The sequence below is a fragment of the Anthonomus grandis genome, chromosome 7, assembly GCF_022605725.1.
Source record: "Anthonomus grandis grandis chromosome 7, icAntGran1.3, whole genome shotgun sequence".
Lineage (NCBI taxonomy): Eukaryota > Metazoa > Arthropoda > Insecta > Coleoptera > Curculionidae > Anthonomus > Anthonomus grandis.
The window spans coordinates 7,618,436-7,635,278 of NC_065552.1; the positions used below are offsets into that span (position 1 = coordinate 7,618,436).

Consider the following 16,843-nt stretch of genomic DNA (forward strand, 5'->3'; position numbering starts at 1 on the left):
TAAATTTGTAATGTTATTTTAGTCCCAATTATCTTATTGGAAATGAAAAAAGCGCCTTTAAAAATAATAAATAACAAATCATTAAAAAATACATATACAATCCCCCGGAGAAGCTTCTTTCGATTTATCAAACTACATTCAAAACTCTTTTTGTTCAATTATTTTTTTGTAATATTTGTTCTTTTTGCCAAGAAATATATAATTATTATTTTTATTATAGTACTATTATATAGCCGTAAAAATGTATTCAAAATCAAATCTGTCGATGTCTAGCAAAAAAAATTAACGTGCTTATATTGGAGACAATAAAAAGAACTTTACCACTTTAAAGAAAAAATTGTAAAAAATAAGCATCCTGGGACTTAAATTTAAATGGGTAGCTTTATAAAAAAGCGTAATAAACAAAACAAGAATAGAATCAATTATTAAATTCTAAGAAAAAGTTAATTATTGAAAAATTTTTAATGCCATTTTTTAACGAAAAAAAAAGTTTTAATAATTCCGGGAACACCGTAAATTTCCGTTTCTGTTCTTAGTTTTCTTTCAGGTTTAATTTTATGGATAAAAGAAATTACAAGCAAACTTTTGCAAATATCGGGGAGGTATACTTCTAATAGGAGGTAAAATCCGACAATTTAGTTTTCTAGAAAGGATTTTTTTTAACAGAATTTCAACTTATCATCGTTATTTCGAATTTAAATTTCCTCTTGAAATCTCTGGCTTCTCTAAAATAGCGAGTAATTTTTTTTAAGAATATTAAGTTTTTGCTTAAAAAACTTAATTAGAAAAAACAACAGTTTAATAAAAATGAAAGAAATAGAAATCTCAAATCTACTCCAAACATTTACCTAACCCAAATATTAAATAGGTCAACAGCTTAAGCCAGAATTTAAATAATATTTACATATCTCAGGTTGCCCCAATTACCGGCTTTACTTTTTATTAAAAAAAAAATACTCATTAGCAATGGTAATATTAGTTAAAAATCCTCATTACGTGATGCCCATCAGAGCTTACAGGAATATTTAAAATACCCTGTAAAATAAACTTTTGGAAACTTCTATGGCAATTTGTTTGTTGGAAAATGTTTTGCATTTGCAATGGCGGACTTTAGGTGATTGAAGGTTTAGTTTAATATGAATGAGCACAACAAACTAATTACTATACATACTAAACTAAACATGCAGTTTAATAATTAAAGCAGAATTAAGTCAGAGTTTAAACCTAACGGATAAGATGAACTAGAAACTTTTTATTTGTAGATGAAAATGGCAATTTATGAGTGAATGACAACAACAATAATTGAAGAGTGGAAATTCAAAAGGGTCTAAGTGCCAAAAAAATGAAACTAAGGTATTGATAAAAAAATATATATAACATTAAAAAACTTTGAATTTGTATTGAAATAATTTTATTAGGCAAATTAAACAAGAATCAATAAATGTGATATTGTTATACACAAAACAAAAACTATCATTGAGAAAAACTAATCATAACACAAAATTTACTAGAAGGTCCTAAGTCCAACTATAATACACTGTCAAAAGGGTCTATCTCCAAAGGAGCCTTTTAATTCGGTTGCGTTTTTTCTATGATTTTATCAAAAAACTGAACATATTTAACAGGAATATAGTCCATCATATCTTTTAAGTTTTTCAGCTTCTCGGCTGAAATACGGTTTCTGCAGACGAGGTCTGGAACCAATGCTACTGGAATTTCAGTCGACCTTTTTCCCTTCTTTAGAACATTACAAGTGGTCCATTCCTCGAGCTGAGAGGTCTTTTTGGCTTTAACCAACGTTTCTTGCCCCTGTTCAATTTTAATCCAGGCTGTTTGTGAAATTTGTAGTTTAGTCGTATTTAGATATTCGCCTGCCTTGCTTTAAAAATCTTTAAAATCGTTTTTTTCCATACGTAGTACATTAAAAGGTCTTTGGTGGCGTGCCTCTCTTATCATCTTTTCTATATTTTCGAGAGTGTAGTTTTTTACAACGCGTTTTCTCTTTTCTATTTGTGCAAAATCTTTATCACAAGTGAGATATGAATGGCCACTTATCAGAAATTTTTGCTCAACCTTTTCGTAGATACCCTTAGAAACTAGGTAAATCATCAACATTAAAATAATCTTCTGCTTGTTTTGTCCTATGCAATTGTCACTCTATATGACCAAATTTTTTCTTTTAGGAAAATTTGAGTGCAAAATTACTTTTAGCAGACCAGACGCTATTTCATTTCCACCTCTCTCAGTAAGTGACTCATCCCAGAGGCACAAAAATGCATCATCTGTATCTGACAAATGAATTCCGAGGTTAAAACAGGACAACTGCCGACTGTAAAACATGTGAGAATGTGTTAGTGTCGGAATAAAAAGCACTTGTTCTAAATCAATCGAAATAGTATTGTCATCACTTTCTATTGTTTGTGATTTAGCAATGTCGGTGTTCATTGTGACTCTTGCATTTTCCGCTTTACGATGATGCAATTCCAGTTTTTGCGTAACATCTTTTCTTCCTGGATCGGACAATAAAATTGATTTAATCTTCTTTTGATAAAGATCACACTTCAAACATGTATCTGACCTAGGCCTTCCGAATCTAAGATTTGGAAAATTCTTCTTAAATACCATTGAGTAATACTTATAGGTAACGGTTGATTGTGGATATTTTGCATTGTACGCCAAAAACATACGATTTAGATTTAAATCTGGACTTAGAAATTCTTTAATTGACTTATTCCGGCTGTAGTGATTTTCCTCGCGAGGAGAGCTCTGAATATAATCCCTGACATGCTGACGAAATTCTGGGAAATACTTTCTAATTTTCGTTCCCTTACCACGTTGATCTGTGTATGTAGTATGTCCCATTTTCTTTTTTTCGACAAGTACTTGCACTCTTTTATGACTCAGTGCAAATATGTCAGAGAAAGTTTCTCGACAAACCTGAACATGTTGTCCACTACCATTAGGAACAGTATAAGTAATCGTACTTTGGCAACGACTTTGTTCTGGCATATTATATATGCCGTGTCTCCTGCGACCTACGTTTTATAGCTTGAATCAGTCCCAAAAGAAACGTAGCCTGCTTATCGAAATTACCAGCTTCATAATATTGACGAAACAGTGCGTTTCTTTGCTCGAATGTTAAAGATTTGCAGGCATATTTACAAGAACATGTTACCTGTAACAAAAAAGTAAAGTCATATTTTGGAGCTTGTTTTAAGGTTAGAATTGCTTACCTCAAGATCAGGGGGATTTTTTGGCGGCACAATAACACTTTTATAATTTGAACGTTGTAAACCACTAATTCTGCACCTTTTTCTTTCTTTTCTAACACTTTGAGTACTTTCTTGGCGTGTGTTACCTGAAATTTGCCGGCAGTGGCACTTAGACCCTTTTGAATTCCCACTCTTCAATTATAATGATGATAATAATGAATATTATACTTTAAGGTAGTTTGATGGATGCTAAATTGCAGGAAAATATTTTAAAACTGAAAGAAAACTGTGTCATACTAAGAGAGAATTATGCCAGGTCGGAAAAAAAAATTTTAGAAAATAAGAAGAAGTTACAAGAAGAAATTCTGAAAAAATTTCTTTACTAGAAAAGTGGATTTCCTCATTGGTAGAAGACAAGATCTAGTTCGAAGCAAAATTGCAACATTGGATGACAACACTATCGATGAACTGCCCTATAAATCTTCGGCAGTGGACCACAAGAACGAATGTAATAAATTAGATATTAAAGAAGTATCATTGAAAGTTGTTCTCTTCTTTTTTTTTTGTTTGTCCTCTTCTTGTTCCGATTGGTAGTCTACACTTCCAAAGTGATTCAATATAACTTTATCTTACATATGTTTTTTTTTCTTTTGTTTAATTCCCTCTAATTGCATGCCTTCTCGCACATCTAGTGCCCTGTTTTAGTTTTATGTATTTGATTTCTCCTTTTTTATTCCATCAACTGCCTCTTATGCCTCTTTACTTTTTATTATAAGTGGTTTCTTGGACAAATTGAAGAAAGATGGAGAAAACAAAATCTGTTGCAGATATTCTGTTGATTGGATTCTGTAAACAATATGTTGTTCGGCAAAAAAGAACATAGAGAAGTAAATGATTCCGAATTGCGAGCAAAACATACATAATAATACTTAAAAGCAAAACATACATAATAATACTTTCGTCTACTTGACCAAGGATTTAGTGATAGATATATCTTAGTCTGATCTGTAGAAAGAAGTGTACCTGATCTTGAAGAAATAAATCTGATGAATTTGACAAATTTGTGCTTAGTATTTTCAATCCTATTAATATTTATTTAATAGTTACATTATCACATTCAAAATTGGATCTGCCCGGAGACATAAACAAAGATTTAAACACAAAAATGCTATTGAAATCCCCATATGATCTTCTTTCGAAGCCCAACATTCTGTTTGCTTTAGATATAATAGTATCAAAGTACCACCATTCGTCTTTTATCGCGTGTCCGATCGTCTCTTTGACTTGATGATTTGTTGAGCAAAATTACAATAGAAACAAATTGCACATTATACCATCAGTAGAATAACTAAGGCTACTAATTTTCTCCAGGGCTCACAAGAAATCAACAAAAATTGCAGTTTTTGAACGTTATTATAGCATCCTTTTTTTTTCTATTGGAAATTTATTTTTTGTTAAAATCCAATAGGCTGATGAAGCTGAGGTAGTTGCCATCCGATCTGAACTCATTTCGGATGGGTATAATAATATTTTGAATTAATTTGTTCTTTGACTTAAGATATTTAATTTAAAGTTGTAACTGTTTTATTTTTTGATTAAAAGATATTTCATACTAAAAACATATTTATTTAAAACCTTGTGCACTACAAACGTAGTAGGAAGCACCAAAATAAAATCTTAAAATCCTAGCACATGTTAATCTTCTTTAAAATTCAATGAGATTCGTATGACCTAAAGACAAGAGATTGACGTGGCAGATGTCATTTGCTCCAGCTTAAGCTACCTGTACATTAATGTATAAAACTAAAGGACGGTTTACAGGTATAACATTACACAGTAAAGTCGAAATTATACCCATTTGTAATGACGTCATTTTTGTTTATCTTTAGTTAGCATATTCCAAACAGCGGCGACAACAATCTTTTGAAAAAAATTGGTGTCTGATGATTATTCATCTTTTATATACTAGGTTATGTGAAATATCCGTCATTGTCAATCAAAAATATTGGTTTGTCAACTTGTTCTTGAAAGTTATTTCGAAAAGTGTTAGATAATGCCTAAAAAAATATAATAGGTATAATGAACAATCGCAGCTGATGATTTTAAAAATGTTGGCTTTTTTTCACCTGGAAAAGGAACAAGTATGAAACGGAATTGCACTTCAAATTGAGAATGTGATACAGCGAGCCGCAGATGTAACAAAATTGAGCACAACAACGATCGCAAATATAAAGAAGAATGGGATAAAATCAGATCAGGATTACGCAGCCCGTATATCTTCCGAGCAAAAGACAGCAAAAACCAAAATTACGACATATTTGAAACATAGAATTCGGGACATAATTTATTCTATGTACGCCAGAAAAGAATATGTAATATTGGCAAAAATAAGAGAAAAGTTCAGGGGAGAAATTGAATATTTTGAGTTTTCCATTGACTCCTTAAGAAGATGGATCAATAGTATAGGCTTCAAGTGGAAAAAATCAAATAACAGAAAATATTTGATGGACTTGCCAAATATTGTTCATAAAAGAATCAATTTTTTAAGGGAGTATATCAAAAATAGAAATGTAGGTCCGGAAGGTTTTACTCCAGTTTTCATTGACGAGACGTGGATTTTTAGCAAGGGATCATTTCGTAGTAGCTGGCAAGATGACACCAAGCACACGGATTCAAGGAAAAACTGTGAAGGTAAAAATTATCTGGTTATCTTTTTAGATTTTTTTTTTGAATAAAAGCATATAATGTATGTTTCATAGTTTCATATAATTTCTCTCTAAGACAATATGAGGGAATTTAACTCCATATACTACTCGTATGTGCATGGAACATTACTTATTAATTATATTAAATTTATGTTCTGGAAGAATGATTTCTAAAAGAAGAGAATTAAATTATCTTTTATTTTTAAGGTCATCGTTATATCGTGGTCCACGCCGGAACCAAAGATGGCTTCATCAAGGGTGCAAATTTAATATTCAAGAGTGGATTAAAGACCGGAGATTATCATGACAATATGAACAGGAAAAACTTCGAAAACTGGTTTAAAACTCAGTTGGTTCCAAATCTTCCCCCAAAGTCATTTATAATCATGGACAATGCAAGTTACCATTCTGGTTTATTAGAAAAAATCCCGAGAAAATCTTGGACAAAGCAGAGACTGACCGAATGGTTGAAGAAAAATAATATTGGCTTTCCAGAAAAAGCCATGAACGATAAAATATGGAGTATTGCACGCAGAAACTGTCCTAGTGAAAAAAAGTACTTCCTTGATGAATATGTTAAGCCTTTAGGACACGAAATTTTGCGACTGCCACCATATCATTGCAGGTTTAATGTAATTGAAATGGTATGGTCGGAATGTAAACGAAAATATGATCATTATATTTCCAATTTTAATGAGTCACCTTCAGAAGTTCTGACTAGATGGGAAAGGGTAATAAGCGTAATTTCTATAGATCATTGGCAAAAATATGTTTTTCATACAGAAAAGGTAATTGAAAAGGCTTGGGAGGCAATACAAGTGAGGCCTATGACATTCTGCCACTTGTGATTACAACTGACGAAGACGACGGTGACGAAGACAATATCTCTGATTTCAGTTCTGACTCTGACAATACTGACGAGATTGATTAAGCTTTTTTTGTTCTAGCAAATTTTATTTTAATATCGTCGTTAAGTGCAATATGGCGTGTTTTTTTGAGTTTGTATGTTTTATTTTTTGGAATGGTATTTTCATTTTAATGTGTTAACATATTTCTTCAAGCAGCATTTTTTTTCATGAACAAGTAAATTAAATTGTCAGTATTAAAATTTTTCCCAGTGAGTTAAAATAATTTCATACCATTATTCACAATTTTTGTAAGCTCGGTTTTGTTACGTCTACTGCTCGTGCCAAATTCTACTTTTCAAATAAGTTGTAGATTTGGTTTTTGCGGTCTTTTGCTTGAAAAATATATGAGCAGCGTAATCCTGATCTGATTTTATCTCATTCTTCTTTATATTTGCGATCGTTGTTGTGCTCAATTTTGTTGCATCTGCGGCTCGCTCTATCACATTCTCAATTTGAACTGCAATTCCGTTTCGGACTTGTTGTTTATGTCCCATTATTTATGATTAATTATAATAATATTTGTTAAGTGTTAAGTTTGTTAATAATACAATAAATACTGCAAGACTTTTTTACATTTTTTGGGAATGAAAGTATATACACGAATATAGAAATATAATAATATGCTGCTAAAATAAATCATTTGTTAATTTCTGAACGTATAAAAATACATAGCAGACTATTAATTTCTAAAGGCGATGGTAAAGTTTCTAACCTAATATTGATTGGCAAAAATATCTATGCCATACGTTTTTTCTCACCTGGATGACGTAACTACAAATGGGTATAATTTCGACTTTAACAGTCGTTTTTATGTAGTTAAATATTAAGAAATACATTATTAATAACAAAATGTAGACTAGTGTAATCTTTGTAGTTTAACAGGATACTTATTTTTCATATATGCCATCAAACGAAAAAAGCCATAAAACAGCACTTTTATCAACTGGCCCCTAGAGAAGGATAAATCCTCTTATCCTATAAAGCCACTTGAAATGAATAATTTATAGTTTTTTCCTAAGAGTGATTTACTGCGTTCTAAAATCTCTTTTGTAATGCTCACTATGCCCTTCGACTGCAAAGAATAATCTTTTTTTATAACATACACATTGCGATAAATCCCTAACCAGTGAATCCAAATTCCTTACTAGTTAATCGAATTAAAACTATTATTTGTCATTAAGTTGACATAACTGATAAATTATTTTTTTTTTATCTTTAATATCACTTTTTGTTGTCTCATCCAATGATCCAATGAAAATGGATGGAAAATTTCAAATTATTTTTATTTTTTAGTTGTCCGCTAACAATAAGGAAAGTTACTTTTGCTTTATAAGGCGAAAACAATTATTACTTTCTAAGTCTGAACTATCACCTCATTTGACATAATTTATGAGCAAATTACGTTTTTTAATCAGCATAGTAATAATATTTCTCCTTTTCACAAGTCAGTTGGCGCAACATTGTGTATAGCTACTTCGTTAATTTTAGTCATCCTGTAGTTTAAAATCAACTAAAACACATGCTAACACAACTATGTTGCTCTCAAAACTGGCATCTGTCCTTTGGCCTCAGGCCAAATATGTCATGGAAGGCGCCCAAAATTTCTTGGAAAAAGATCCATAAGACTGGCTACAAAAGCTTAAAGACACTTTTAAAGTCTCACACATAATGTCAAAAACAACATAGGAACGAAATAAAATGCCAGGGTGTCGAAAAGTTCGCGGATATAGCATTCCCAAGTGTTACTTTGTTGATTTTTCATTTTCAAGTTGGGATGATGGTTAAGATCCAGGCGAAGTATTTTATGTTTAACTTAAAATGAAAACATGAAGTTAAAAGTTTTAAGGTGCTACAATCGTATGTATGCATTTCAAAATAGTTTTTGATAAAGTAATAGCATCATTCTGTGATAACTTCAAGAATATTTATTTCCGCACCTGTCTTGGCCTGAGTATATGTGGGCAGTGGCGGCTCGTGAGTTTTTGGAAAGGGATAATATAATATAATAATAATATAATAATATAATAATATAATAAACTCTTCTCAGTCAACAATTCATACTTTTTCATACATACAGCAGATTTCAAAAAAATAGTTATATATAATATTGGACCTAAAAGTATATTTTATTGTCCAGCAAGAACCAGCGCGGAGGTGAGAGTTAAGTCTTGCCAGAAATAGGAAGGGATATGGTTTATGAAATAAACAAAAATAAGGTATACATTATATGGGACTAGAAAAAAATGGATAATAAATAAAAAGAAGAATTCTATCATCAACTGAAACCATATAATGGTTTTATATACAAAAATAAAACAAAACGTAAAAATATTGGCCTTGGTAAAAACTTTGGTTAGTTGCTTATATTGCAGATAGCAGAATATGCTCTAAAAGTTTATAAAAAATAATATTTACATATTTACAAAATTATTCTATAAATAAAAAAAAAACTCGACTCTAGCAAAACTATGTAATGGTTTTATATACAAAATATAACAAAAACGTAAAAATATTTTCCTTGTTAAAAACTTTGGTTAAGTAGCTTATAATGTAAATAGTATAAATAAGCTTTAAAATAATATATTATATAAATACATACATACATACATACATATTTATGTACAAAAAATATTTTATAAATAAAAAACTCTGTTCTAGCCCAAACCATGTTATGGTTTTATATGCTGAATAGAAGTAATAGAACAAAAGAAAAACATATTTTCTTTGGAAAAAACTTTGGTTATTATTGCTTTATATCACAAATAAATACTTAGTAGGAATACGTTTTAAAACTCTAAAATGAAAATATAATACACATGTTTATGTCCAAGCGAATAAGATGATACTTTATTATGTACAATATACATACATATATGTATACATTATAGTCATTATACATCAGTTATTTTTTTGTTGTTTTTTTTTTAATTTTTTTTCTGTGGACTCTACTTTGGTTTGAAAATTAAGGGAATTCTTCGGTTTTTCATATTAGCAAAGAAGTCTATAACTTTATAAATACGTCATAAAATTTGTAATTTTTTGTCATTTCTTTTATATACTCTTTTTCGATTGAAAGAAGAGATATATTACTTAGTCGCATTTGGGTCATGGAATTACGGCTATAACTTTTAATTCTTTTGAGTGCTGAAAAATTTCTTTCTACAGATGCCGATGTTATGAATATAGTCACAGCAATGTTAATACATTTACACAGCTCTGGCATGCACTCATTTAAATTATTTTCAAACATAAAACTTAATAATTCAGATGGAGACTTACAACTCTGAAAGATCTGAGGGTCACTGTAGGTTACAACTAATTCATTTTTTAATTGAATGGGATCAAAAAACGGATACTGGTTTACTAAATTATCCAGTAATTTTTGGGGAAAATCTTTGGAGTAGGATGGAAATTTTTCGAACATTAATAGATCAAAGTAATTTAATTTACTAAGATCGCCGAATCTAACCTTAATTTGTTCAGTTATTGTGTCCATTATTTCAATATAGATTTGTCTATAATTTTGTCGCAAATCGGGTAAGTCAAAATTAGATTTTCGTTTTTTTACTGGCGGCTCAACATTAACATCAAGTTTTTCAAAAATGTTATTAAAATACTGCTCATCATTTCTAAACTTTTGCAAAATATTAATTCGATTTTTTGAAAAATTAATGTCTGAAGATTTATTTTGAAAAATTGAGAAAACCACGTCAGTTTGCTCAAACTAGTTTAAATGTTTTAAGCAAAAAAGAAAATTTATGGTCTGTTAAAATATACTTGAAACCCTTTGCCTCCCTGATACTTTGGTCGTCATTTTTAAAATCCTCACTGTTTAGAATAAAATCAAAAACATCTATTAATTTTTTCTTATGTGTATGCACTGAAAACACAGATCTTGATGTAGAATTCCACCGTCTAGTAGCAAAAGTAGGCTACCGCAAATTTCATTTAGGATGTGACTTCTCTTGGTGGACTTCATGAATCGCCGAAATATGTATTTCATAATCGAACGCTGAAGAACCGCCGGCTGGCGAACGGACGTCGCCGCCGCCGGTCCGTCGTTACATCGTGTATATCCTCCTGTATATTCTCATTGTCCTGAATGAATATGTCGTCGAGATTATCGTTTACGTCAATGGCTTTATTATGTAACACCGCACAAGCTACAATTATTGTAAAAACCGTTTCCAATTTATTACCTAGACCTTTCGCCAAACAAGGAAATCGTCTTTTCCAGACTCCAAATAGTCGTTCCACTATATTCCTAGTTCTTATTTGGCTGGTGTTATATCGGTTTTCAGCATAATTTTGTGGATGTAATAATGGAGTCATAAGATAAGGTAAACAGGGATATCCACTATCACCCAATAGATATCCATGTAAGTGACCAGCTTCAAATCTGGCTTTTAAAACACTATTATTAAAAATCATACTATCGTGTTCTCGACCTGGCCATCTAGCCACAAGGTCCATAATTTTTAAATTTGGGCCTGCAACCGCTTGTATATTTATGCTGAATGTATGTTTTCTGTTCCGATATAATTCAGCAAATGGTCCTCCGGGATTTTTTATAGGAATATGCGTGCAATCAATGCATCCAATAACTTCAGGAAAGCGAGAGATTCGGTAAAATGCCTAATAAGTTCACTGCTCCTCTGCAAGTGTGATAGGCATATTAATTTGATTTCGAGCATGGTGAGCTATAACTACGGAAACTTTTTTTATTCTTCTGGACACTGTTGGCTGCGACAAACATCTTAAATCACCACAAATTTACTAAAAAGTAAAAATTATTTCAGTTAATTTTTGAAGATTGTATAGGCTAATAATAGTAAATAACGAGATATTTTAAAATGTAGAATTACATACCTGGAAACTTCCTGTTGCGTAGAATCTTAAAGCACATAATAAAGCAATTAGAGGAGGCACCGGTAAACCACGCGTGTTCACTTTCTGCAAATGCGGTTGTATTAACGCGGTCAAATGATGAAGAACTACATTTTTACTAAATCTATATCGCCTCCTAAACTGCACATCATTATAAAAATCAAGTAGATTGTCAAGGTCCCTTATATATCTTCGACGAAGTACAGGCTCATGTAATATATTATTTATGTCATTGATTTCATCTTGTTCTGCATTTAATCTCACAATATCGTAGGCGTCTTCCATTATTATCGTTTACCAACGTGTTTACTTTTTGGCGCGTCGCGGAAGTACCTATCTACAAAATCCGATCGCCACGCTGAAATCTGGAGGAATATTCAAATTGCGAAAGTATTAACCCGGCGGGAGATTGTCTGTAAAACACTGCTCCCGAGTTTTATCAAATCGCCCGCCGGCGAGAGATCACCTTGTTTCTAGTTGACATTACGTATGCGACATTCGGCGGGCGATCGACTATGAAACGAATTTGACAAAATCTCCGAAAATTTCTTCTGGCGAGCAGCTGGAGGTGGACTTTGAATACCAGTATTAATAACAATTTGGCATCAAAGGTTAATGAACTAAAATTGTTTAATAGCAGCCAGTCTATTAAATCTTCAGCTTGATTGATTTCATTTAATTTGTCCATCTTTCAGCAAAGAAACATTAGAAATGATTTGATGATTAATAATCACTCAAATACACATAATAATAAATTAATAAACACGATAAATACCTTAAATTAAGTACTCAACACTAACATAGAAAATATGTTATGTTCATCGATTTATATATTCATAAATCGATGAATCGACAAAATCAAAACTAATTAACAACTAAAAAAATTATAACTAAAAATATTATAATAAAAAATATTAATAACTAAAAAAAAAAAAGCAAATTGTACTACCTTATATGATTCGAGATTTTGGTCAACATTCGGCAGTATTTTTAGCTCCAAAATTTTATAATCTTCTCCCAGAAAATGTCAAACAACAGAAATACTACAAAAAGTTTAATGAGCATGCCCTAAGTTATATATTAGGAAACAAAAGAAAATTTTGTTGATTGATCATATGTGCTTGTATCAATATTCTGCTTTTCACCAAACTTTTTATTTTCTTACTTGATAGCAATCACAACATAAATACATAAGGGAAAAAGAAAAAAATCTCAGTATGGACATTTATTCAATTATTTATTTTGTTTCAAATATTATAGGTTTTAGGTACCAAAGACTAGAAAATTCTGTAAAATACTACATAATACCTTTGTAGTTAAAATGTATATGTGTATATAGTATATGAATCTTTTTTTTTTCTCTTTTTCTCATTTTTATTGTCTGGTTTTTGATTTTTGTTATGTAGTTTTGGGTAAACTTATTTAAAATGTTAAATATTGTGAACTAATTTATATAACGGCTGGCCTGCTAAGGGTAACAACATTAATATATTAGAATTTTTAAATTGTTTCTACCATAGCACATACAGATACTCTGGTATCTAGGTGCTTTATATTCTTAGAATTGTAATATTTTATATTGAAGTTGAATATATTGAATTAAATTGAAAAAAAAAAAAATCAATAAAAACGTTAGCCAAAACCACCTACCTTGTCAAAATTCGCGGGCAAAAGACATCACCGAAATCAAAATGACTGAAAACTGCTGAAAATTCAAAACAAAACAAAAATCAGGTTAATCAGATGATCGGAGGCTAGCCTCCCTTGGCGCCTTATTTCGCGCGATGAAAACGACGTTTGTCGGCGCCAAATCGAGTGCACGGCCCGTTGGATTTTAACCGCTGGAGGAGGCTTGCCTCCCTTGCTACGTATGGCTTTTCTTATTTCGTAATGTATCGTGTTCTCGCCCACGTTCTGTGTCGATGAGGATGAAGCCGGTTAGCTTTCTCTCTTTTCTTACAACTGTTTAAAAACGGATGCGAGTCGCGGCGAATTAACAGTATGACGTATGGCTGGTTCGCGCTATATTGGTGTATTAGAAGTTATAGAGTCGGTACTTATTATTTGGAAAAAAAAATATTTTCTTTTTTTATTTTTGTTAAATATTTTTATTATTTCATCACAATTTGATGGGGCGGCTAAGCCTCCCTTGCCTCTCCTGATGAACCGCCACTGATGTGGCGCCATCTAAGAATAATTTTTCAAAATTTAAAACAAGGTCACTGGATTTGATTATTACTTATTTTTTGTTGTCGATTGATAAGCACTGAAAATGGTACGCAAAAAAGTCAGCCCATCATTGTTAGATCGCAATGGAATATTAATCGTGTTTGGTCTAATAACAAAAATCATAATAGAGGTATGTGTCAATATGTTAACATCATTTGAAATTGAAATAATCAAATTAATATTGATGCGATTTGTACACTGTTGCAATAGTTTTTTTTTTTGATTTTGCGAAAAGTTAGTGGTATTAAAAATCTGATTTTACCATTGAGTTGGTTAGAAAAAATTAGCTGAAAAGTCCTATCATTTTTCTTAATACACAATTAACAATTATACTATGTGCATAGTTGAGGAAAGTAGAATTTTATTAACCATGATAAAAACTCTGATAAGTCTGTTAGCTAATAATCACTATTATGTATTATGGAAATGATAAATCAAGATACCAATCATTCTAAATATCTTCAATAAGAACCATCTGAAAAGCTTGGCCTATGCATAGTATACAACCAAATTTTTTCCATCGATTCTTGAACTCCATTAAAACCCGTTCAAAAATCTGTCTTTTCACTCAAAGGGCTAACGAAATTACACCGGAAACGGAACTGACCTTTGTTAGTCTATAAATACCGAAACCGGAAATGAAAAACCCCAAATAATTGGCCCAAATTGAGAGAATCCGAAAATTGATTACGGTTGGCAGTTTTAAGCCCATATTTGTTTTTCTTTTAGCAAGGAAGTTTATTAAATTATGACGGAGTAAAACTTTCTTCTTTGGATATAAAAAATATTGGATAAGCGGCTAATTGGATTAGAGAGGGTGTTTTAATTTAATTTTTTCTTAAGGAATAATTTTTTAGTAATTTGTTTTTGACCTTTTCTGTCAAGTGTTATTGTTTAAACATTGTTTTTCAGCCTAAAACTAAATACAGTTTTAAAATCTTAATAAGTTTTTTTTATATCTTAACATCAAGGTTTGTGAAAATATATTTTCTAAATATTACTAAATATACGTTTATTTAAATTGCGTATTATTATTATACATTTTTAATTATGGTCTACAAAATGAAAAAGTGACCCACGGTTCACGTAATTTTTTCTACAGATGACAAATTCAGTATTACGTATTTTGTCTCTCACATATTAGAAAGTAATTTTCACATCACGTCTCGTTTGGTAACCTAATTTTAACGACACTTTTATGTGTAATTGTTATACTATACTCTATTTCAGAAGTGTGTAGAGCAATAAAACCTCATTAGGTATGCAAAAGTGGTACCTGGTGATCCACCAATATTTTATGCCACTACCTTAGTTGGGTATTAGTTTCAATGTAAAATTCTTTCTTTTCGTTGATTGCAGGTAGTGCCACCCGGTTTTGGGTCAATTTATGAGTTTTGCCCATTGTTACCCACTGATAAACATTAAAAACGGTTCGCCAAAGGCGTGCAACTGGGACTTGTTTTTTACCTTATAATTAATGTACTTAAATGCTATTTTATTTTAGAAAGTTACTTTTGTTTAAATGGAATAATATATTTTTTTCACAAATTTATTGAACATAATATGTAGAGTAAAACAGTTGAAAATGTCACTTTTAGATCTGGCACTTTTTGAACAGTGTATAACAATTTTAAATTATAATAGATTGTATTGTCTTCGTCATCTGACGAACTGTCATCACCTCTTGACATTATAATTAAAGGATCGACTGTCTGATCGATGAGGTTGTCAAGATCCCACATTTTGTCCTCTTGCTTAATTACATGCTGGACTGCTTTTCGCCAATTCTCTGGTGTCGCTTCCGTAATGGCTTGATTAAACAGTAGCTTAACATCTTTCATTTTAAAAGTCGTGTTTTGTCTTGCTACAAATCCTTTTATCTGCGCCCATATCAGTTCTATAGGATTTAGTTCGCAATGATATGGCGGTAATCGCAGTACAGTTATATTATATTTTTCGGCTATATCTTCCACGGCGTATTTTATGAAACGAGTTTTGTGTAAGTTTGCTATTGCCAGCAGTTCTTTTTTTTATCAAATTTGCTTCAAACGCAATACCTTTTGCAGTCAGCCAATCGATAATTTCTTGCTTTCTCCAACTTGAAGTTGGCGTCTTCTCTATTCGCCGTGAATGATAGCTTGCGTTATTCATAACCACCACCGAATTAGCCGGAAGAAATTTTATCATTTCACCAAAATAGTCCTCGAAAACGTCTGAGTTCATGTCTTCATGGTAATCTCCTGTGCGAGTCGACTCAAAGGTTAGCAGACCTTCTTTTAAAAATCCCTCTTCGCTTCCAATATGTGTGATAATAAGTCTTTTTCCTTTTCCCGAAGGTACTTTAATACCCGTAGACAGGCCTTCTATGAAAGCTTGGCGAGCACTGGTTATATTTTTGTCTTGCCACATTTTTTGGACTATATAACCTTCGTTAATCCACGTCTCATCAAGATAAAAAACTTTCATTTGCTCCCTGCGGTACTGCTTGATACTTCTCAAGTATTGTCGTCTCCAACAAATAATTTCGTCGCTCTCCAGTAAAAGTGCTTTGCGGTTATGCTTTTCCCAGGCAAAATCCATATTTTTTAAAGTTTTCCATAAAAGTTTTCTACTTATCAACGGAATACTGTCATCTCGGCCAAGCTCCATTAAAATTTTGTCTAGGGTGGGTATTTCCTTTTTAAAATAAAAAGAGTGAACTTTTCTTCGAATTATACATTTAGCATTTTCATCAAGGACTTTTGTAGGTCGTCCTGGCTTTTGCTTGGGAGATTCCACTTAACCTGCTACTTTTCTTTCCCGCAACAATTTGAAAATGGTGGACTTTCCAATTCCACTCATTCGAGAACATTTTTCATCAATTTCTTGCACAGTAAAACTAGGGTAATCGTGTTTTATGCAA

At 31.5% G+C, this 16,843-nt stretch overlaps 1 protein-coding gene across 1 annotated transcript; it reads left to right on the forward strand.

The window, feature by feature from the left end:
* Positions 1–5,373: 5,373 nt before the first annotated feature.
* Positions 5,374–6,883, forward strand: LOC126738884 (uncharacterized). Its single transcript, XM_050444356.1, has 2 exons — positions 5,374–5,903; positions 6,125–6,883. Exons 1-2 carry the CDS (start codon positions 5,564–5,566, stop codon positions 6,763–6,765), a joined length of 981 nt encoding a protein of 326 aa, XP_050300313.1. The 5' UTR covers positions 5,374–5,563; the 3' UTR covers positions 6,766–6,883.
* The last annotated feature ends 9,960 nt before the right edge of the window (positions 6,884–16,843 follow it).